Source organism: Delphinapterus leucas, chromosome 19 (assembly GCF_059928025.1).
Source record: "Delphinapterus leucas isolate spDelLeu-1000000601 "Yukka" chromosome 19, BTC_Dleu_Yukka2, whole genome shotgun sequence".
Lineage (NCBI taxonomy): Eukaryota > Metazoa > Chordata > Mammalia > Artiodactyla > Monodontidae > Delphinapterus > Delphinapterus leucas.
The window spans coordinates 32,504,422-32,527,435 of NC_143147.1; the positions used below are offsets into that span (position 1 = coordinate 32,504,422).

General features: G+C 56.2%; 3 protein-coding genes and 1 pseudogene across 3 annotated transcripts; 1 reads left to right on the forward strand and 3 right to left on the reverse strand.

Moving 5' to 3' along the window:
• Window positions 1-3,179: 3,179 nt before the first annotated feature.
• LOC149746674 (neuroligin-2-like) lies at window positions 3,180-5,977 on the reverse strand. Its single transcript, XM_089901806.1, is given in 5 exon segments — window positions 3,180-3,863; window positions 3,865-4,156; window positions 4,961-5,330; window positions 5,333-5,556; window positions 5,970-5,977. Coding segments are annotated over 5 exon segments (1,506 nt in total). The 3' UTR covers window positions 3,180-3,251.
• A 1,377-nt stretch (window positions 5,978-7,354) lies between these two features.
• On the forward strand, window positions 7,355-14,121 carry LOC149746675 (uncharacterized protein SPEM3-like). Its single transcript, XM_089900851.1, has 4 exons — window positions 7,355-8,900; window positions 10,207-10,331; window positions 13,011-13,068; window positions 13,187-14,121. Exons 2-4 carry the CDS (start codon window positions 10,326-10,328, stop codon window positions 13,504-13,506), a joined length of 384 nt encoding a protein of 127 aa, XP_089756977.1. The 5' UTR covers window positions 7,355-8,900; window positions 10,207-10,325; the 3' UTR covers window positions 13,507-14,121.
• LOC149746676 (transmembrane protein 102-like) lies at window positions 7,997-12,505 on the reverse strand (annotated as a pseudogene).
• A 6,196-nt stretch (window positions 14,122-20,317) lies between the features above and the next one.
• Window positions 20,318-22,692, reverse strand: LOC149746677 (fibroblast growth factor 11-like; the record flags this gene model as incomplete). Its single annotated transcript, XM_089901807.1, has 4 exons — window positions 20,318-20,593; window positions 21,214-21,317; window positions 21,522-21,632; window positions 22,524-22,692. Coding segments are annotated over 4 exons (651 nt in total), but the record flags the coding sequence as incomplete, so codon positions are not given.
• Window positions 22,693-23,014: the final 322 nt, after the last annotated feature.

Consider the following 23,014-nt stretch of genomic DNA (forward strand, 5'->3'; position numbering starts at 1 on the left):
AAGGCAGGACTGCAAAGCAGCACTGTGCCAGGACGGTGGACTACATCTCTATTGATTTGTTTGGTTGTGTTAAGCTTATATATGGAAACAGCACAAGGGGGATTTGCGTCCAGGGTTAGGAAAATGAGAAAAACTACTACCCCCCCTACTATTGTTATTACAAAATGGAAAGTACCTATTTCGGCCCCAGGAAACTGGGAACGCAATACACAAATGGAAATATAGGGATGTTCCTATGGAAAACACCCCCAATTGAACAACAGTGGCCCTACGAAGGGGTTGTTGATGATTTTGCTTTCATATGGGTCCACTCTAAAGAAAGGTTAATACTCTGGCAACAATTGCCAGGTGATAAACAGGAGCGTAGGAGGTATTGTAAGTGCTACTAGTGGAGTCAGGTACACAGGAACTGTAGGATATATCGTAAATATTTTTAAGGCACTATTCAAAAAACTTGCCCATGCATTTAAGAAAAAAAAATGTCATGAAGAACCTAGGGGTAAGAGAGGAATAAAGACACAGACCTACTGGAGAACGGACTTGAGGATATGGGGAGGGGGAAGGGTGAGCTGTGACAAAGCGAGAGAGAGGCACGGACATATATACACTACCAAACGTAAGGTAGATGGCTAGTGGGAAGCAGCCGCATAGCACAGGGAGATCAGCTCGGTGCTTTGTGACCGCCTGGAGGGGTGGGAGGGAGGGAGACGCAAGAGGGAAGAGATATGGGAACATATGTATATGTATAACTGATTCACTTTGTTATAAAGCAGAAACTAACACACCATTGTAAAGCAATTATACCCCAATAAAGATGTTAAAAAAAAAAAACTTGCCCATGCAGAAAGAACACGAAGATTGCACTTCTGTATTAAAGACTTACATAATAGCTTGGCTTAACTATTAGAAAATAACCTGCAACTAATGAGAACTTGGGGAATTATCTTGTTAGTACATCTAGAAACTGGGGACATTTTCAGAAAACTGACAAAAATATTTTGAGGTTAGAACATGTTGAGATGTTTTGATTTTGTACATGATGATGAAACCTGCCTATATATAAATACCCGCTCTGAAAAATAAATTTGTGCTTGACGTGCTGACATCTACAAAGGGTGTCAGGTCTTGTTTCCTTCGCCGACGCCGTCCATCCCTCGGGTTTACCTGGACTCGTTGGAGCTGGACTCCGACAATTTACAATATTCTCTTCATCTTTCGCCAGGTTTAAAAATGTGTACAGAGCCACGAAGGGTTGGGGTGGGGACATGGGATTGTCAAGGAATTGTTCTGGGGACAGGGGCTGGGCATTGGAGTCCGTGGCTGAATCATGGGGTCCCCCAGCCCCCCTCCCATGCCCCAGTTTGGGGGGCATCTGTCTACAGGGTTCAGGGCCCAGGTCCCTAGCATTTAGAAGGCAGGGCTGTTTGGAAAGGAGCTAGACCAGGCAGGGGAAGGGGTGGGAAAAGAACTAAGTTTCCATGGGTGGAGGTGGGGGCAGAAGGGACAGTCAGGAGGCAAAGTTCTGGGGAGCCAAGACCAGGGATTTGGGGGTCAGTGGAAGACAGCACTCCACCCCCTATTCAGATTTGGCACTAATGAACCCACAAAATGCCAGCAGGCGAGGATTGGCTCCTTCTCGGCTGGTGTCCCTTGAAACCCTTCCCGACATTGTTCCTCTCCCCAGAGGCCCAAACCGTTTCTCTTTGGGCAGTCACCTTACACACATCCTTTCAAATCAAATTCTTCCTGCTGGTGTCTGCCCAAGCGCCGTCCCCCACTGCCCCCTCCATCTGTTCCTCAGTACAGCTGACCCCGTTCTGTGCCCCAACCTGTCCGGGGAAGCCTTTCTCCCCTGCTCTCCTCCCCTCCCCCCTCCACTGCTCCTTTCCTTCAGCCCTGGGGGCCCAGGGGAGAGGGGGCAGGTCAAAGGAGGGGGTGGGCAGCTGAGGGGAGAAGCTGGCTTGAGACCAGGAAGGGATGTCTTCAGAGGGGGACGGCGAAGGGGGGAGGGAAAACGGGGGCAGAGAGGGAGGGATGAGACATGGCGAGAAGAGGGACGCAGGCGGGACCCCTTTAGCTGCCACCTCCCCCTCTCCTGTATCCTACCTGCCCTGGCCCAGGGCTGAGGAATCCTTGGCACGTTTTGGGGGGTCTTCGCCCCTCAAACCCACCTCAGCAGTTTGGCACGGATGAGCGACTGTCTGAGGACTGAGGGAAGAAGGGCTGCCCTCAGACCGCGGTGAGGGCTTTGGTCAAACATGCACGGCCTCTGTGGGTGGCAGGTGCCACGCAGCCCCCCACCCCACCCCACCCCCCGAACTCTAGGGGAAGGAAGGGCAGAGCTTAGGGTCTGTTCATCTCCTCAGGGTTTGTCCCTCCCCCTCAGCTTCTGTCAGTTTGAAGTCCTTTCACACCTGCTGTGTGAGAAGTTAAGTGCTGGGCCTGAGGCCCTAAGATGCAGGGAAGTGCTGCAGAGAAAGGGGCCGTCTGCATGGGAAAACGTACATCCACACGCAAGAACATGTTTCCACTCAGAAATGCATCCTGGACCCAGGGGAAGACAAGTTCCCAGGCAGCACAGGGATGCAAGATCTCCTCTCTTCCCCGTGGCAGGGAATGTGTGTCTGTCATCTGTGGAAGGCGAGGCCTGCCCGGGGGAGACCGTGCTTCACCTCACTTGTACCACGGGGGATACACATGATTCGCTGGGGCGGGAGGGCTGGGGGCAGGGCAGGGGGGCTGTGATTTCCTCGCTACTTCCCAGGCACCACCCTGCGTCGTCCGGTGGCCAAGGGTCGCTGTTTGTGAACACACCACTTCCAGGGTCTCCAGGGGGTGGGAGGAGGGAGGAGGTGGGGGCACAAATCCCCACAGAAATTCTTTGAGGGAGCCAACATTTGTCCAGGGCGGCAAAAAAAAACCCTCACCCTGCACATGGTTTCTCACCCCCTCATGAGACAGCACACCTCCACGTGGGAAAATACTTCCACGTCCCCACACACCGAAGACGGGTGTCCAGACGACGGAGGGGAAAAAACACCCCCCCAGTTGTTCAAAGGCCCGGGTCCAGAGAAGAGAACGGGCCACTCCGCGCGGGAGAAGCGCACACATCCCGGCGAGGAAACCCATGTCCACCTAAAGCTCCTCGATGTGTCACAGCTCCACACGACAAAAGCCTGTCGCCAAGCCCTCCTCCCTGCCTTCTGAGCTGGCCGGGAGGGCCGGGGAGGGGGGCCTCCCCGAGCCGCCCCCTATACCCGAGTGGTGGAGTGGGGATGGGGGAGCGTGTTGTTGTGGCTGGTAGCGGTGGGGGGAGGCGAGGGGAAGGGCCCAAAGGGATGGAGGGAGGGGGGCGGCGGGGGAGGGGGTGGCCCCAGGCCGCTGGGCAGCAGGGTCAGGGCCCCGGGGGCCAAGAGTGGCAAATCGTCTGGCGCCCGGCGCAGGGCCAGGGTGTAGTCGAGCGGGCAGGCGGGGCCCAGGGCCTCCGCAGGTTTCGCCCCGACGCCCCCGCCCCGCTTCAGCTGCAGCGACACCAGCTCCTCCTCGGGTGGCAGCTCACGGCCGGCAGCAGGGAGCAGGGTGCCCCCGCCGGGCACGCCGGTGCCCGAGCCGCCGGGGCGGGGCGGGGGGGGGGGTGGGGGGGGGGGGAGGCTGAGCCGCCTGCACCGCAGCTCCTGCCGCCGGTCCCGCTTGTAGTAGAGGGCGGCGAAGGCAAGGATGCTGAGGAAGAGGAGGGAGGCGCCCACGGCCACGGTGACGCTGAGCTCCGTGGAGTAGTCTCGGGAGTCCCCGGGGAAGCGGTCGTAGGCCCGGGGGCCCGGCTCGGGCTTGGGCTCGGGCGGCAGGGCGGCCGGAGGCGGGGGAGCGGCGAGTGCCGGGGGCACCAGGGGGCGGGCGCGGCGGCCGGCGCGTGGCATAGGGAGGGAGGCGCGTGGTGGTGGTGAAGAGCTCCGAGTGCAGGTTGTGCAGGTGCGGCACGAGCTCCAGCCAGAAGGCCACCTTGTTGGCGCGGTAGTTGGCGCGCACGCGCGGCTTCAAGCCGATGTGCAGGTACTGCTTCTCCTTGCTGTTGAACTTGCTCCACACCACCTCCTCGAGGCGGTTGCGCTTGGTGTGGATGAACTTGGTGTCCTGTGGCACCGTCTGGTTGGGGTCGCTGTGGACACAGCGCGGCAGGGAAAGGAGGAGTAAGGGTGAGGCTCCCATGAAAGGCAGGGGTGGGGGCGTGCTATGGGAGGAATGAGGAGAGAGATGGACAGAGATGCAGAGAGCTGGGGAGACGGGAAGAGAGACAGAGACGGATACGAAGAGACAGAGAAACTGCCAGAGACGGACGGACAGACAGACAAATAGGGATGAAGCCAGACTGCCAGAGACAGTCTGAGATGAGGACAGAGGGGCAGAGAGGGAAGAGACAGACCACCAGTGACAGAGGCAGAGTCTGAGAATGAATGAGATAGAGACATATGGAAACAGAGACACAAAAGGACATGAGAGACAGCCAGGGGGAAACCAGCGAGTACAGAGTAACCAGATCAAAGCAAGCAGAGATATCAATAGATTTCAAAAGAGAGGGGCAGAGACAGCAATAGACAGACAGACACAAACCCTCACACACACTCAGATACACAGATGGGAGCACTCAGACAGCGGGCCGAGCTCTGGGAGGAGAAGGAGAGAGCTGGGTGGGCAAGGGAGGGAAGGAGAGACAGACACGGAGCCAAAGGCACCAAGTGAGCCCGCCCCCCAGAAAAGACAGGGACCTCTCTGTCCAACTCTTCTGAGTCTTCAACACACACAGAAGAGCTGTCCGGCAGGTGTCTGAGTCGAGAAGGCAAGAGTGCCTTGATGGAGGAATGATGGCCGTGTGAAGGAGAGGGAGAGAAGGGGCTGAGGATGGAGGCGGTGTGTGCCCTGAACTGCAGGGATGCCCGACCCAGCCCCTCCCTCTGGCCCTCACCCGGTCTTGGCGAAGTTGGTCCAGTAGGTCATGACCACGGCGCTGAGCATGACATCATTCTTGGAGAAGTTGCAGGGGAAGAGGTCGGTGGCACCCACCATGGGCACATCAGAGACGTAGGGTAGCTCATCCCCGTGCGCTGCATCTGCCCACTCGGGCTGGCCCTCAGCCTGGCAGTGGTGGTAGAAGGTGTAAAAGTAGACAGGGGACTGGTAGTCAGCGTGCAACTTGGCGGTGGCCACAGCCGGTGCCACCCACTGGTGGCCGGTAAAGAGTGCCAGCAGGGTCTTGCGCCACATCTCGCCATTGTCCCTGTCGGCCCAGTCCGTGTACATAAACCTGATGGTCTCCCGCAGCACATCCTTCCCTCCGGGTAGCCATACAGGTTGTCCACAAAGTTGGAGACGGTGAAGTCGAAGGCGCTGGCGGACACGCCGTCCTCGCTCTTCGCCGAGTCCTCCACGAACTTGAGGCCCTCTCCCTGGTTGACACCGATGAGCATGTCGTAGTTGAGGAATTCTCCCTGCTGCATGAGGATCTCAGGGTCATCGGGGACTATGTCACCGTCCACCACGGGCCCAAAGGCGATATGGTAGCTGGGGAGAAGGGGTCAAGGTCACATCACCTGTTCACCGGCCTCCTCTCAGCTCACAGCCTGCTGAGTCCTCTGCTCAGAAGACCCCTCTCCCCTAGTTAAAACCTTCTGAGCCCTTCAGGGTACTTGACCTCTCAGGAGGAAGTCCTCCCTCAAGCACTTCATGGAGCCTCGTGCACACTGGCTCTCTTTAGGCACCTCCGCCTAGGGAAGGCTTCTGGGAGAAGGCAGGGCCCCGGGAGGGCCTTGAAGTCCACCTCTCCTGGCTAAATGGAATGCTTGTGGCCTGCGGGCACCTCTCACCCTCAACCTCCTTGGAACCAGCAAGGAGAATGGAGGCCTGGACCTGGCCCTCTCCCACCCGCATACCTGGCGGGTGGTGCTGGGCCACCCCGAAGAAGCCCGCTAGCTCACCAGGACATGCTCTTGACTCTCCGGTCCGACTCGCCGCCTCACCCACGGGACCTGAGGATAAGCCCTAGACGACCCCCACCCCAGGCACCAGCTCCCACCCTTGGGCCTCGTGCTAGCTTCGCCAGACCCAGCAGCCTATGTACCTCTCAGTTGACCCCACCCTCCACCTTTGCCCCCCACAGAAAACTCCCCCTTCTCTGATCTCCAGTGTCCCTGTCCCCCACTAACACTATCCCAAAGCCAAGACACTCAAATTTTCCAGGATGTGGTTCCAATATCCCCAGGCACCTTTCCACCCTATTTCCGGGCCCTGCACTCCTGCCAAAGCCACTCTTGTAATTTTAAGGGTGTGGGTCCTTAGCTTTGGGGATATTAGCTCACCCCACCCCTGCTGGGGTGCTGCCAGTGTCTAGGAAGAACCCAACCTTGGTGTCTTTTCTTTTGCCACCCTCTAATTGAAGAATCCCCCACTTTTTTTCACGGAAGACCCCAAAAAAGTATGCCTTGAAATATCCAGACTGTCGCCAATCAGCAAGAAGAGGTTCCCAGACCCTGTCTCTGGACGATACCGCTTTTTACCAAGTCACCCCCATTTCTAGTGGCACAGCATTCCAGCTGCTGAGCCCCTTTCCTCACCTTGTTACCATCCACTCCTTTTGAAGTCACCTCCAAATCCGCCCTTCCTAGTGGTTACACCAGGTGGTTGTCTGGAGGGCCCTGTGTCACCTCGGAATAAGGAGCATAGGTTTTTGGCTTTTTTCCTTTTTTCTGACAGCCCCTAATTTCCTCGGGGACAGCTGGTGCTGTTTAGATCCCACGCCCTCCGATCCAACCAGCCCCCCCGAGAGAGGAGTGCACCCACGTTGTCACGGGTCCCCAAATGTGAACAGACCCGCTATAAGTCAGAGCGCATCAGAGCTTTCTGCGACAGGGCTTCCTTGTCCTCCCTGGGACTGCCTATAGCGCCCCCTCTTCCTTCCCCGACGCCCCTCAACCTGTCCTCTCTTGTCGATCCGGGGACGGCTGGCGCTGGCTCCGGTTCCAGGCTCCTCCCTCCCTGTAGCCCACAAGCGGAGCTTCCCCCCACGCCTGGCTAGGCGTCCCGGACCCCAGGAAGGAGTGAGAGTGTCTCCGCAGAGCGCCCTGGTCTGGCGAAGTGAGCGCTGGGCCTGGCGGCTGGACCAAGCAGAGCGGCGGCAGCGGTAGCGGCTGTGGGAGGCTGAGGCGGCGGCGGCAGCGACAGCGGCTTCCCCCTCCCCCGAGAGCCGGTCCGGGGGCGGAGACGCCGGGAAAGAGGGGGAGGTGAAGCTGGGCGGGCGGAACCCCGGGGTTCCTTGGAGGCAGGGAGTGGCGACGGTCTTAGAGACTGGTGGAGCTGAGGCAAGGCCGCATGTCTCGCATGTCTCCGGGTTCAGAGGAGGAGGGACAAGGAGGCGACTTCACTGAATGGAACTCTGGATGGGGGGAGAGGTTGGGCTTAGATAGATGGAATGGCGGATGCCCCGAGAATGGAGAAAGGGACCTTACTGCCTGGGATGGAGGACAGAACTGGATGAGGAAGGTGGGGGGAATAACTGAAGAGATAGCGGTGGTGGTGAGGTCTAGCCTGGGGTGAAATCCGGCCTCCTTAATGTCTCTGCTTTTGTGTGAGACAAATTGGCCAGTCCCTGGTCTCCATACCTTTCTCCTTTACACGTTCTTTCAGCAAATATATTACCCCCACCCCTATTGACTCCTAAGAGAAGAGACCATAAGAACAGGCGGGAGATGGATGCCAGAGGCTGCACCGGAGTGGGAGGGGTGCTGGCCACAGATTTGGAAAGTGGAGAGGCCAGAATGGAACGACCTGTGCCAGGGATGGGGTGGGAGGAGGGTGGGAGGAAGCGGAGGAACCGGCGAGGAGGCTTTCTAGAACGGGCTCTTCAGGCTCAAAGGGCTCAGCCTGTCTCCCAGGTGAGGGGAGAGCAGTCCCCTCCACATCCCGCTGGCCAACAGAAGCACATTCCAGGTTAGTAGGAACAGCGTCTTTAATGGGCCCCGCCTCCCACGCCAGCTAAGCCGCCCCCTGTTGCGTGCAGCCTTGGCCTCTTCCACAGCGGCTCGCAGGGCACCGGCAGTGTCCCTGCGAAGCAGGGCCAACGGCCCGAACAGCGAAGCGGTGCCGTCCCCCGCACGGAGCTTTTGGCCACTCAGAAAATAGTGGGGCAGCGTCCCGGCCTCGAGCGCCCGGCCCAGCTCATCCAGCAGCCCGAGGCAGCAGGCGCCCGCATTCTCGGCTCGCGCCAGAGAGGGCGCGGGCAGCCGCTCACACGCCCAGTAGAGCAACGTCCGCAGGAGGTAGGGCGCCGCGACCCTAGTCCTGGCCACCAGAGGGCGCAGCAGCGCCTGAGCCGTCGCGTGCCCTTGCAGCAGGGGAACGGATATGCGCGTCTTGAGCGCCAGCTCTTGGCGGGCGAAGCAGAGCTGCCAGCCGGAGGTGTCCGGCCGCTCTGTGCCGCCGCCGCCTGGCACAAGCTAGAAGGAAGACGACTCCGAGGCCAGCGGGCCGGCCCACGAGTGGCTCCGAGGCTCCTGGGGTCAGCCGGCCACGGACACCACGGGGATCAAGTCGAAAAGCAGGAGGCGGCGCGGGGGCCCGGGCGCAGCCAGGAGGATGGTGGTGACCCCCGCGTGGCGGTCTGCGTGGACCAAGCGCGGGGCACCCGGAACCGGAAACGGGGACTCAGTGACCGCAGCCAGCGAAGCAGAGAACCGGGCAGTCACCTGGGCGGGGCACAATGTGGGCTACGCCTCCGGAGCCTCCAACGGCTGTGGCACTGGGCTAACGTCGGTTGCTTTGGTGACGTCACCATTCCGTTTTTTTCAGTGGTGAGGGAAAGCCAACATCGGTTACGTCTTGTTGAGGCAACTCTGGCACTGAAACATTACTAGGTGAGTTTTCCAAAGACTCGTGTGCCTCAGGCTCAGTGACGTGTAGCTGGTCCACGGAGATTTGTGGATCCTTGGGAGTTTCTTTGCTTTGGGCTGGGTGGATCGAATCACGTCCTCCTGGGACCAGGGGTCCTAGGCAATCCTGCCATGCCTCCCGGGCCGAGGTTCCGCGTACCTGCTCTGGGAGGAAGAGCCATGTGTAACAGGATCCCACGTCCGGTTGCAGCTCCTGCCCAGTGCCATCTAGCGAAAGCACGGGCACCAGGAGTGTGAAGCCGGCGTCGTAGTGAGGTCCCCGAGCGTAGGGACCTAGAGGCGCAGGCCCCAGATCCAGGGAGCCCTCGCGAATCCCGCAACGAAGCAGCAGGAGCTCTGCCTGAGGAGGAAAGCGAGGGTCCCGGCGGTGAACGAGACCTAAGGAAAGAGAAGGGATCGTAAAGTCGTGATCCAGAGCCGGGGCGGGGTGAGGCGGAGCTGAGAGCTGCAAGTTCCCGAAGGCTGGGAGGGTTACTTAAGGCTGGGAGGATTACTTAGCAAGCAAAGAGAAAACAAAGTCCTTGGCCTGGAGGAGATCTGGTCCTGGCTTGGGACCTTCTCTCCAGCTCGCCTGCACACCCAGCTCCTGGATCAGCTGGGTTAGTTCTTGCAGCTGTGCCCCAGAGCAGAAGTCGATGTCCGTGAGCGGCCGGGCTGGGGCTGGGGGCAGTGGGCCCCACCAGGGAGCACTCCCCCAGACCGCGGAAGCCATATGGCTCTGTCGTTTGGGGGCTAGGAAATACACAAACGGGAGGAAGCCCAGACGGGCCGTACCTTTTGCTGCGGAAAACTGGCCCCCGTTCTTGGCTCTTCCAGAGGCCAAGAGGGTTCCCAAGACACAGTCCGCCTATGGGTCTGCAGACGAAGGGCCCTAAATTTAGTCTTGAAAGAGAACAAATAAATACCTCCTCCGTCCTTGCCCTTTTCTCATATGCTGGTCCCCGCCCCCATGCAACGGTTCACCTGACTCAGCAGGTAGAAAGTAGCTGTTTGGCCCCTCCTAAGGAATGCAATAGCCTCCTTCGCTGCCCCTTGTCTACGTCCCCTTACCTCTTTTTCAGAAGAGGCTAGTGGTTTGCGGCTTCCCTCTTAGGGTTAGCTACAAAGGCTGGGAAGAGAATGGATAGGAAGATTCAACAGGTAACTTCTTCCTGCTGCCTGTAAGGCCACGCCCTTAAATTATAACCACGCCCCTTTCTGGAGACTGTCGGGGTGGTTCCGGACCAGCCCGGCCTCCAGTCAGAGTTCAGTCACTCCTTTCGCTCTGCAGAGATCTCGCGGCCATCCTGGGAGTTGTAGTTTGTCTTCAAAGCTACCAGGGCGTTGGGGCCACGCCCCCACATCCTTTCCTGTTCCGTTGAAGTAGTGCCTGATGGAAGTCGTATTTCTATGGAGGTAAGCTATTCTCTGTCTTTATGATAAACTATTCTGTGTCTTTATGATAAACTATTCTGTGTCTTTACAAGGCCAGGTGAAGCGCACAAACACTCCTTGCGGTTAGAACAGAGGCCTAATAGGATGGATCTGAATAGCAAACAATAATGAGGGACATACACTAGGGAATGCGGAAAATTGGGGACTCTACATCTCACTTGGGAGTAGAGGAGCCCTGGTCATTTAAATCTAGAAGGGTTCTTGCATGCAATTATAACTTCAGTTTAGAGATGAGACTGCAAGCCTAGAAAGGTTGCACATGACTTGTCCAAGTTCAGAGCTCAGCCAGAGAGCTGTTGGAAATGGGCTCTCCAGCTGGGACGTATCTCCTTGGAATCGGTGGTGGTAACGTTAGACAAGAACACACCGATAGTGTGCATGTAGTGACCCAGGGATGGACATCTGACTCAGGGAAGGGACATATTAGTGTTGCCCACCTCAGACACACAAGTGGTGTCAGGGAAAACACTTTGGAATCTCGCAGTTTATGTGTGTATACAGAAGAGTTATCAGGACTGAAAATCAAGTCCAGAGGAAACTCCAGCTGGGCTAGGGCAGGGCAATGAAAAATTATCAGGGGAAGGAAATGGCTTTCAGCGACCAGTGCTATCATGGACACAGCTTAAGTCCAGGATGAACCTAGGAGTAAGAATAATAGGACAGAAAGATAGGACACCAGAGACACGCTCACAGATTAGACCAATGCATACTGGACCAGGAATTCTAACATTCCTTTTTCCTAGGGGTCTGTCTCCCCAGTGAACTAGGCCTAAGTCCATGGGCAAGAAAACTAAGTGGAGACACCTCGAACTATTTAGAGGCCTATGAAGGAGGGGACCCTCAGAATCCAGGGCTCAATTTGGGGAGCCTAAAACACAAGGTTTCCTAGTCACTGACAAAGAGAGGTCTTCTCCCTCAGTAACCAAGAGCCCCAAACACAGCCCAGGACGGGGGAGGTAAGTTTCCATACATCTGATCGTGACCCAAGAGACCAGATGAGGAAAACTGAAGCCTGGGATCTTTCTCACAGTCTGGAGAAATCAGGCATTGGCTGTCCATCCCCACATCTTACCTCCTCCGTAGAGGGTGGCTTCTGAGCCACGCTAAAAATAGCTAAGTTCTCTGGTCTCTGGGGGAGCTTTAAGATGCCGGGGGTGGGTGACAGGGAAAGGAAAATTGCTCTAAACTCTAAAGCACTGCTCTCCGATAGCATTGTCCATGATGATGCAAATGTTCTAAATCTGTGCCGTCCAATGCAGTAGCCACTAGCTCCATGTGCCTACTGAGCACTTAGATGGCCGTGGCAATGAGGAACAGAATTTTTTTTTTTGGCCAAACCATGAAGCTTGCGGGGTCTGAGTTCCCCGACCAGGGATTAAACACCAGCCACAGCAGTGAAAGCGCCAAGTCCCAACAACTGGACCGCCAGGGAACAGAATTGGATGCCAAGGAAATTCCGTTCCCTGAGGAAGAGAATTTTTAATTTTTTAACTTAATTTTTAACAGAATTAATTTTCCTTAATTTTAACTAATTTACATTCTAATAGGCATTTGGTTAGTGGCTACTGTAATTGACAATGCAGCTCTAGGGCCATGGGGATAACGGATTTAGCTAGACAGTTATGGAGGGAAAGCAGGGATAGTTTAGGTCCTCATCAGGCCCTGTGGGATGTGGCTGGGTTGGATGTCCTCAAGCAACCACAGAACACTTCTCTTGTCTCTTTATTCCTCAAGCATATCTGTCCCCTCTTTTTCTAAGTTGCTCATCACACACTGATATCCCCACTCCTTGATGGTCTCCGGTGAATTGTTGGATGTCTCTCGGTGAAGGCGCCTGGGAGACAGAGCTTCTCACTTGTCCCTGCCTGATCTGAACTGTCTCTGGCGGGCGTCAAAGACCACAAGCCCTAGCCGAGTGCCTGACCCAGGACAGTGGGGCTTCCAGCTGGTTTAGGGAGGCATAGACATCTGGCGATAGTTCTGGCAGGCTGGAGGAACTGTATCCATGTGGTGGTACACCCAGATCTTGGCTGCCTGCTCGTCGTAAGGGTGATTGCAACTCAATCAGTACAGGTACCTCTGAGAAGGTTTGCAGGTCGTTGCCTACAGTTTAAATCTCGGGTAAGACCTGGGTTCTTGTGGAGGCCTGGGTCGTGGATAAGGCCTGGGTCCCTGTGGAGGCCTGGATTTGGGGTAAGGCCTGCGTTTCTGAAAACTCTACAGTCTTTTGAAGGTCCTGAGGTCCTTTGGAGGACAGAGCCTTGGTTGAGGCCAAGACTCTCATGAAGTTCAGGGGGTTGGGGCTGGTTTGGGGTTTGGGAAGTAGTGGATAACTGGGGAGGGATGGGGCCCTGGGAAGAGAGGACAGACTGAGGAGACTTGGAGTTTGGGGTAAAGGTGGGGGCTTGTATTAAGGTGGAGGGCTTCTGGTGGTCGCTGTGTTGATGAAGGACAAAGGATCTGGGAGAAACAAGAGGCAGATAAAGAGTGCATGGTGGAGGCATGGTGCATGATGAGCTCTGGGCACTGGTTGGAGAATGGAATCAAGGTTGAGAAGGTGCTGCTGGGGTGTGACCGGACAAGGGTTAGATTTCAGGGCTAACCCTGCTCCCGGCCTCCCCCCTCCCCTTCTTCCCTCAGCTCTGGAGGCATCTGAAGAGATTCTTGCGGGCACTTTTCAATCGTATTTTCCCCAAAGGTGAGTGGGCGCCAGTGTGGGCTCAGGGGATGTGGGCCTGTCCCCTTTCTTCTATCCCTGCCTTGATTCTCAGCCCCTCAGGAAGCCAGGCCCTGACCCATCTTGCCTTTCCCCGCAGACAAGCAAGCCAGCTGTGTAGGCAGCCATCGCATGTGCATGCGCTGCTCCGTGGATCCCAAGAACCTGTGCTCAAGAGTTTCTTCCCGCTTCCGCCATGGCCCAAGCTTCCTGCTCGGGCACCCAAACCACCTTGACTCCTGGATACTAGACACAAATGATGAGAAGGCTTCTAAGTGCTGCTGGATGCCGCCTCAGTGTGGACGGGCTGGGGCTTCCACGGAGGCTCCACGGGGACTGTGGAAGGAGGGGGTAGTGAGTGCTGGGGAGGCCCCTCCGGTCACAGCCTTAAAGTCCCAAGCCACCTTGTACTCCAGGTAGGAGACATCTTCGAAGTACCGAAGGATGAACAAGGTGGACGTGTTTCCACTCCACCTGCCCCAAGAGAGCAAGATTAAGACCCCAGACTATGACCCAGCCCAGGCCCCAGCCCGGGCCCAGACCCACCCCCAGTTCAGCCCCCTGCGCATGCTCCTGCGAAGGCCCAGACCTTCTTCTCAGCCCAACCCCCTGCGCACAACACCCCAGGCCGAGACCTGCTCCCGAGGCCATGCCCATGAGCACACTTCCGCCCAGGCCCAGGCCTTCTCCCTAGTGCACCCCACTGGGAACGCTCCTGCCAAAGCCCAGACCTTCTCCTCCACCCACCCCTTTGAGCACGCCCCACCTCAGGCCCAGACTTGCTCCACATTCCACTCCCCTGAGCACACCACCCCCCAGGCCCAGACCCCCACCCGAGCCCTCACCCCTGAGCACAGCCCTGCCCAGGTCCATGGCCCTGAGCATACCTCAGCCTATACCCCAGTCCAGGACCAAGCCCAGGACACCTCACATGCCTCAGCCCAGTCCCTGGGCCAAATATCTGTCTGCACCCTGACCCATGCTCATCTGACCTATACCCATGCCAACACTCTGGTCCCTCCCCCAACTTCTGCCCCTAATACTACTCCTGCCCTAGCCCCTACACCAGTCCCTGTCCCGATCTCTGCCACAACCTCTGTCCCAGCACTGGTCATGGCCCTGACCACCACTCCAGTCCCTTCTACCACCCCTACCCCATCCTAGGTTCTATTTCCTCTACCTTGTCTGCCTTCATCCAAGGCCTCTCCTCCGGCCGTGTGGTCTACGATGACCGCAGGGTAAAGCAGAACTTATTCCATGTGTGTTCCCCTCAGAACTCTGGGTATTCCAGAAAGGACTTGGGTACCCTCTCCAGACCGCAAGAGGGGCATGGTCTGGTGAGCTCTGGTACAGCAGAGCAAACACTGAAGCAATGTAGTGGGGACAGTGCCAAGCCCTCCACAGGATTCATACTGGGTTACCCGGGGTTGGGGAATATGGAAGGGAAGATCTCAGATGATGCCAAAGACAAATTTGTACAGTCCAAGACCTTCCCTTACTGCAGCTTCCATCCTTGCAGTTCTGAGAAGAGAAACACGGACCCCCAGACTCCAGTCTACCCCAAATTCCTGTACTCCAAGGGTGCTGCACCTTGTCAACCTTGCTTCCATTCTCCAACCAGTGCCCAGAGCTCACCATGCACCATGCCTCCACCTTGCACTCTTTATCTGCCTCTTGTTTCTCCCAGATCCTTTGTCCTTCATCAACACAGCAACCACCAGAAGCCCTCCACCTTAATACAAACCCCCACCTTTCCCCCAACCTCCAAGTCTCCTCAGTCTGTCCTCTCTTCCCAGGGCCCCATCCCTCCCCAGTTATCCACTACTTCCCAAACCCCAAATCAGCCCCAACCCCCTGAACTTCATGAGAGTCTAGGCCTCAACCAAGGCTCTGTCCTCCAAAGGACCCCAGGCCCTTCAAAAGACTGTGGAGTTTTCAGAAACGCAGGCCTTACCCCAAATCCAGGCCTCCACAGGGACCCAGGCCTTATCCAAGACCCAGGCCTGCACAAGAATACAGGCCTCCCCAAGAACCCAGGCCTTGCTCAAGATCCAGGCCTCCACAAGCTTCCAGGCCTTACCCAAGATCCTTACCTCTGCAAGAATCCAAGCCTTTCCCACGACTCTGATCTTCAGAAGAATCCAGTCATTACCCAAGATTCTGGCTCCCAGAAGAGCTTAGGTTCTACTCGAGACAGACGTTTATTTAAACGCCCATATCTCACCCAACCCTCTGGTCTCCACAAAAACACACCATTTCTCCAAACTTCTGACATTCAGAGGAGCTCAGGCTTTATGCATGATTCTCGAGTCTATAGGAATCTGGAACGAAAGCAAGAGACTGTACTCTATAAAAGTCAAGAGCTCTCCCAAATAACTGGCTTCCATAATAGCCCACACCCTTGTCAACATTCTGGATGTGACAAGAGTACAGGTAATGCCCAAGATTCAGGAGTCTCTAGGAGTCCAGACTTTACCCAAGATCTGGGCCAGAGAAGCGTCCATACCTTGCCCAAGACTCTGGAGTCAACAAGAGTTCAGGCCTTTGCCAGGAATCTGAAGAGCCCAGGCCTTGTGCAAACCCCTCGCCTCCATAAGGGCTCAAGCCTTACCTGAGACTCAGAAGACTACAAGAATCCAGGTCTTACCCAAGATTCTGGAGTCTGCAGGAGCCAAGGCCTTACTCAAGATTCTGACCTCCATAAGAATCCAGGCCTTACCCAAGCCACTGAAGTCAAAAGGAGATGTGGACTTACCCAAGAGGCTGGAAATTACAGGAGGTCAGAACATACCCATGACCCTATCTTCCACAAGTACTCAGGAATCGAGATCCTGGCCCCCATAAGTGTCCAGCCCTTACTCAAGACTCTGGCTCATCCAAGAGATCAGGCCTCCATAACAACTCATGCCTTATCCCAAATCCTGGCCTCCACAAGAACCCTCTAGGAACTGACTCTGTCCAGGAACTGACTCTTTCAGGCCCACATCAGACCCGAAAGTCATTTATATCTGAGGCAGTTCCTCGAAAGGACTCCCTCCTTGTCCTTTCTACCTCTTTGGAACCTGTATATTAAACAGGTCTCCCATGTTTCCTATGACCTTGAACTTCTCACACACACTAAATTCTGTGTTTTTTGAATCTTCAAGTATCCTACTTTCCATATATGAGAAAATTTTGTTGGGTGATGAGAAACCCAAATGAAGTATCTTATAAAAGGCAATTTCCCACATCAGATGAAAAGAAAATTGGGGATGATTGCCTTGCAGTGGTGTATTGGAACTGATTCTTACTGGCTCGAGAGCCATTTGTTAACTTTTCAGGAATGTTTTGAGCCAGTTGTTAAACAGTCATTACTAAAAATTAAGTTTTATAAAGTTACAGTTCAATAAATTGTATTTAAAACAAATTTATTTATTTTTTTCTTCTTTGTGGTATGCGGGCCCCTCACTGTTGTGGCCTCTCCCGTTGCGGAGCACAGGCTCCAGACGCGCAGGCTCAGCGGCCATGGCTCACGGGCCCAGCCGCTCCGCGCCATGCGGGATCTTCCCGGACCGGGGCACGAACCCGTGTCCCCTGCATCGGCAGGCGGACTCTCAACCACTGCGCCACCATGGAGGCCCGAGACATTTGGACTGTTTTGGAATTTGGGAAATATAACATTTGAAGAAACAATTTTAATTTGGAGCAAAATAACATTTGAAAAAAACAAGTTTAAGTTGGCAAATGGATGACACAATCGAAACAGCAGAAACCTGCTACAGTTTCCAAAAAAAAAAGCCTGTCCAATGCAGAAAACGCACAATTGAAACAAATTAAAGAATTTGGACATTTTTCAAAACAGCCCGGGCAGGGAATGCAAGGGAGGAGAGCCGCGCAGGCATGGCCTGTGGTTCTGGAGGCCGGGGCTCTGTTTAAGACTCCACCTGCACTCTTTGGGACCCTATCAACTAATTTCCCCTTCTCTCTCACCGGGCCCCGATTTCTTCTTTCTGTAAAAACGAGGAGGTTGCACGCTAGCCTCTAAAACAGTGGTTTTCAAACTGCAGTTAACGACCCTTTTCATAGGTCCGGAATCAAATGAGTGGCCCCAAACCAGTGTTAAAAAAAGTTTAGAGTGAAAAATGCATGGAATGCAGCTCCCATAGTAAAGATAGGTATTGTTTCCTGAAGCTTCTGTTTCAGTTATAAATGTGTTTTCTGAGGCCGTGATGCAAAAAAAAAAAAAAAAAAAACTTACTGGGCGGGACATTCGAGGATATTATAAAAGCAGCGGGACGCCCGCCCTTTCCCACCCTGCGGGGGTCTCCGTACCAGGTCTAAGCAGATCTTTGTGCTCATCTCCTCATCCTTCTCGTCCTAGAAGGGAAAAGTTTAAAGGGTAGATATGATGTCAGTGTAGAGAAATGAGGGGCTCGGTGGGTAAACTCTCCCTGGAAACTCCCCTCTTTTTCTGAGTCGCACCCTCTTGGGTTCAAGCCCCACCTCCTATAAACTGCGTTGGCTTAAGCTCCGCCTCCATCTCGTAAACTTCCTGCTGGCCGTACAGCCAGCCAGTTCATTTACCAGTCCCGGCCCCGGCCGGAGTGAATCTCTGCCCGCTGTCCTTTATTGACCCTGTCCGGCACCAAGGTCCGCCCCAGCCTGTGACCCCGCCTCAAGGTCCGCTCTCCGGCCCGTCCATCGGCCCCAGCTCCAATTTGAGATCCGCCCACAGGCCCGTTCATCATCTTGCCGGGCTCAATCCTGGCCCGTCCAGCAGCCACGCCCACAGCTTGTCCATTGGTCCGATTTCGACCCAACCTCTACTAACGGCCCGTCAGTCATCCAGCCTGGCCTCGCCCCGGGCCCCGCCCCCAGTGGTCCCTGGGTTCCGCCCTGCCTAAAGCCACGCCCCCCAGCCGGCTAGTGGGCCAGGCCTCAACTCCCCGCGTGCGCCCTCACCAGGCTGATTAATTGCGCTAGGCTGAGACCAATGCTAACCCCGACGCGGTCTCCCACCTCCCGCGCCGGCCTCACCGAGCTATCATAGCCCGAGAAAAGTTTCTCGCGGAGTCGGCCCTCCGCCTCCGAGCCGCGGGCGCCTGGAGGAGGAGAGAACTGAGTGAAGCCCTGGTGCCCGACCACGACCTCTGGCCCTGTCACTGCCCCTTTGACGCCCAGACTTACCCGAGGCGAATGGCGCCCCCAACGTCCCCAGCAGCAGCAGCAGCAGCAGCGCCCCTGGGGTCATAGCCCGCCCGCGTCGCTCAGTGAGTCCGCTTGGGTGAGCCGCCAGGAGAGCCAGCGCAGGGGAAGTGACGAGGTGCCCATGAATGTGCACCTGTTATTGGGGGGCAGCCGCCAGCCTACCCTCCCCGCCCTTGGGACTTGATCCCTCCCCGAGCAACTGCCAAAGCCTGCTACCCACAGATGGCAGACAACACTTCAATTGTATAAATCGTCTTTAATTGAGAAAGCATGGAGCGGAGACTGGTTCCCTGGGAGCAGAGCCTTTTTGGGTACCTAACACCCAGCTGAGGTAAAGCAACTTCTATTCAGTTAGAAGCTGGAGGGGTGTATGAGGTCTAGAGACCAAGAGGCCCTCACCCTCCTTGGCCTGACCTGTAGGGGAGAAGGGTGGGACTTATTGCTGAATTGGTGTCTCCTCATTTGAGGGGGGTCAAAGCTATGTCCCATTTGTCTTTTTTATTCTAGATCCATTACCCCAAAGACCTCAGCTTTAAAGGGGACCTGGAAGGAATTTCTGCTGAGGTAGCTAAGTGTTCATGTCCCCCCAACCCAGGCACAGGTCCAGTCATGCCATGGTTCTGGCCACTTTCCCATCCTAGCTGCCCTTCTATGAGCCAGGGATTCCTTCCAAAACTCCTCTGCCCTTCCTCAGCCTCTGTTCCCTGGCAGGGCCCCAGCTGAGTTGCAGGAGCTAGAAACTGCATGTAAAAAATAAGGTGAGCATTCTAAAGGAAGAATGAGATTTTTGGAAAATTGTCTAGGGTAAACAAGAAGTTCTGGATGATCCATCCAGAACTTAGTTCTTTGTGGATCATAGCTGGGTCCTTTCCAGAGCTCCTGCTTAACAGGTATCACGAGAGAAGGTGGGAGCGTGGGTCTAGAACTCTTACCCTAGACCAATAACATACCTATATAGGCTCTAGTTCCATCCTAGAGGGAAGGGCTGAGAGGTGGTCTATGTCCTAGAGCTGAGATTCAGAAGGAAGTATGGCTCCATATGTGTCTAGAACACCACGCTCTAGAATTGGGTGTCTCTGGGGTAAGAAAGTTAAACCTGTGGTGATCTGAGACTGGCCCAATTCAGGCCAAGACCAACAGCTGGACAGGGCCCAAATCCAGCCTCTCTCTAGTTGGAAAACAGGGGTCCATCTGGGTGAAGAACAGAAGCCTGATGGATCCAGAACAGAGCCTGGCAGCATGCCTGTGTTCCAGCACAGACCCTGGGTGCAGAAATTGCCCTGGCTGGGGTGCCTGGTGTTCCAGAACCTGTCTGGAACAAGGCAAAAGGTGGAGTAGCGAAAGGAGGAAACTAATCCTGAGCTGCAGTGGACCTATAAGTCTATGGCTTGGTGGCCATGAAAAGGGCAAAGGGCTCCAGGAACTGGCTGAGCCCGGGGTGGGGCAGATTTATGCCCTGGTTTTGTCAGTTTGGGAACCCCCCGCGCCATCTCGAGAAAAGGCTTTGGAGGGTGTGAGTGTGGAAGGAAAGAAGTGATCAGCCAGGACCATTGTCAGACATCCCCCTCTCTGACCCCTTTCCCGGGCCCAAGGATCTAAGGGTCTCAGCAGCCCCGGAAGTCATGGCCGGCCCCTAGGCTCCCTCAGGGTAGAGCACCTGGTGGGACGTGGCTGCTCAGGGCATGAGTGTGGCAGCAGGGGTGAGAGCAGGGCCAGAAGCAGGGCTGGGAGACAGGCTGTGGTGGTGGCGAGTGCAGGGAGCCTCCAGTCCGGGGACTACATGGCAGGGGGCAGGGGGACTGGAAGGGGAGGTCTCAGGGACACTGTGGAGAGAAGGCTCCCAGTACACAGCCACTGTGAAGGGGAGAGAGAGGAGCAGGAAGGAGACTTAGGCACCAAGAGAGCTCTGACAGGGCTCCCTTCCCCTACACTCCTCCTCTGGGAACCCACAGAAGGAGAGCTTCCCAAACCTCTAAAGGCCAAAGCCTTCCTGGCTTGACCTGTCATAGCATGTGTCCTCTTAAAACACTTATAGCCCCTTAGCTGTGTGTCACTAAATGTCCATGTCAAGGTCAATACCGTCCCATGTGGTCCACCTCTTCCCTGGGGGTCCATACTCACCCTCCAGGAGCTTGGGCACAAAGTGGGCGGCTGCCTTGGTCTTCTTGACTCGATTTCCCTTCATGACTCGGCCCTCCTTGTCCAGGCCCATGTACCAGGCCCGGCCAGAACGACGCTGGCGATAGAGTGCAGAGGCGTACAGGACATAGTAACTCTCAAAGATGCACTCCTTAAAGCGACACTCAGCTGTGAAATGTGGCTGAGGAGACAAAGACCCAGAAAGGCACACAGACAGAAAGACAAAAAGACACATCACTGAACAGAAGGGAGCCCTGGGAAGAACAAGGCAGGATATAATCCATACGTTTGAGACTGCGAGAGCCAACTTCTGAGTCCACGCAGGAACTGGGAGAAAGGGAGGATGAGGAAGAGTCTGGTGGCCCCCCGAGGGCCGGGAACTAGACTTCTGGGGGCCTGGGATAAGAAGATAACTTCTCTCTGCTCTACTCCCAACCTCTCACCATCCAGGGCACCTGGAGGGAATTTCTGCTTGGAGGAGTTCCTGAATCCTTCCCCAGCATCCTGAATGACTCTGGGGAAGTGAGTAATAATGAGGTCTAGAGGAGGTTGGAGAAGACACAGGGGTCCTAAAAGGTTGAAAGAGTTGGACATTCAAAGAGCCTGGGGGTATTTAGGAGGCTATTGGAGGAGAAGGGATTGGAGGGACGCTAGAGGAGGTGCTTGGGAGCGGGCAGTGAGGACAGGGTGTCGGCAAGAGCTGGAGGGAGAGGAAGCCCTGAGCTGCAAGATATCTGTAGTTGGGAAGGCTGTAGCTAGGGGACTCCCCTGACTGCAGGCCACCCTGCCCCCTTGTCTCACCGAGCTGTAGAGCAGCCCCTCAGCGTTCATGGCCACGTAGTGACCCAGCTTGGCACTCTGGATGGTGACTACACGGAGCCCCACAGGGATCAGGTTGAAGTGGGCTGGGGGTGGAGAGAAGGGGTATCGGTACCCCAAGCCTCCAATCCCCATCTGAGCCCCCCCTCAATTATGGTCCTAGTTCTACTTCTTCCTTTGCGGGGTCAAAGAGCCAGACTGAAAACAACAGAACCTGAAGCCACAATAGGACTGTCATCTCCTATGCCTGCGCTCCCCCTTCCCACCCAGCAGCTGGATTCCCCTCTCACTGAAAGAGCTGGTGTCCTCTGGGGTGCCCTGGATGCTCCCATCGGGATTCGCCTGGAGGTAGAAACCCTGGCGGCAGAACAGTTTGGTGACGATGCCTTTGAGCTGAGGCTCTGGAGAGAGAGACATTCATCTTGGAACATGACATCTCTGTTCCCAGAAACATTGCTACACTTGGCGGGATCAGAGGAGAGAAAGAAAGGAGGATGGAGGGAAGGAAGAGGGTCCCAGGGCCCCAGCTCCCTGACCCTCTAAGCAAGCTCTCTCCCACCTCTCTTTGACTCCAGAGGAAGCTGGGGTGTGGGTCCCTTCTGCTTCCTCTAACCAGCTTTCAGTTTAATTGATTGAAATGTATTTAAAGGCTTAATTCCTACTCTACAGCTCAACCAGGATGGGGGGAGGGGAGAAGAAGGAAGAGGAAAGGGAGAGAGATATGGAAACGCAGAGGACAGAGGGAGACAGGCAGAGCTGCTGAAAGTGCAGTGTGTTTGCGAATGTGGGGGGCATTAAGGTGACCCCAGGGTAGGGTCGCACCCTCAGGAGTGGGGGTGGGACTGGACCTGACGCTGACTCAGCACCTGCTGCTGCAGCTGCCGCTCGCTTCGCGCGGGCCTCGCCTTGGCCCACCGCCGGCCTGTCTGACACTGACCCATCTGTCTGTCTGTCTGTCTGTCAGTCTGCTGGCTCACGGGGGCCCAGCCCTCCCTGAGGCTCAGCCTCTCCCCTTCAGCCAGGTAATCCACCTGGGATGGGGGATATTCGGTACTAAACCAAGGAAATGGGGGAGGGGCCAGGAAGCTGGTGAGGCAGGCTGACTCACGTGGGGGCTGGGTCCCACACAAAGGGTGGGCTGCTGACCGTACCACTGCGGAGGGCCGGCGGCGGGGGGAGGAGGATGCCAGCGGGGGGGTGGGGGGTCTCCCCCTAGGGGAGCTGAGAGCGGACGGGAGCGAGGCCAGAGGGACTTCCCGCCTGTCGCACCGGGACGGGGACCACAGGCTAACCTTCACAACTCTCTTTGCCTGGCGCTTGCGGCCGAGTTCCCGGTACCCCCTCGTAGATGGTACGACCACCAGTCTCCGTGCGGCTATCCAGCCGTGTAGTGTGTCTGAGTTCCTCGCGGCAGAGGGTCTCCTGAGCCCGTGGGGCCCGATTTCTGAGCCGCGTAGGCGGTCATCGGGGAGTGCCCAGCTCCCTTCTTGAAGTGCAGGTCACGGGAGGAGGGCGCACAGAGGGGCGGACTCGCGAGGTAGCTGCAAGGACACCCGGGGGAGAGCTGGGGAGATTGGTACCGAGCCAGGCAAGCTCGGCGAGGAGGAACGGAGCCAAGGCTCGGAGGAGCGGGAGAACCGGGGCGGGGACGGGGCTTCCGGAGCCGCAGAAACCCTCTGGGTGACCCAGGCTTCCGGAACCCCCAGGCCCCTCCGCTCGGCATTGAAAGAATCGAGAGAGGGGGCACGTAGTAAGAGGATGGTGGGGGTGGGGACTCCTGTGT

What these genes read in the sequence shown, in the direction of transcription:
- LOC149746675 (XM_089900851.1), top strand. An exon ending in CAATCGTATTTTCCCCAAAG is followed by an intron (nt 13,069 to 13,186) that starts GTGAGTGGGCGC and finishes CTTTCCCCGCAG; the next exon opens with ACAAGCAAGCCAGCTGTGTA.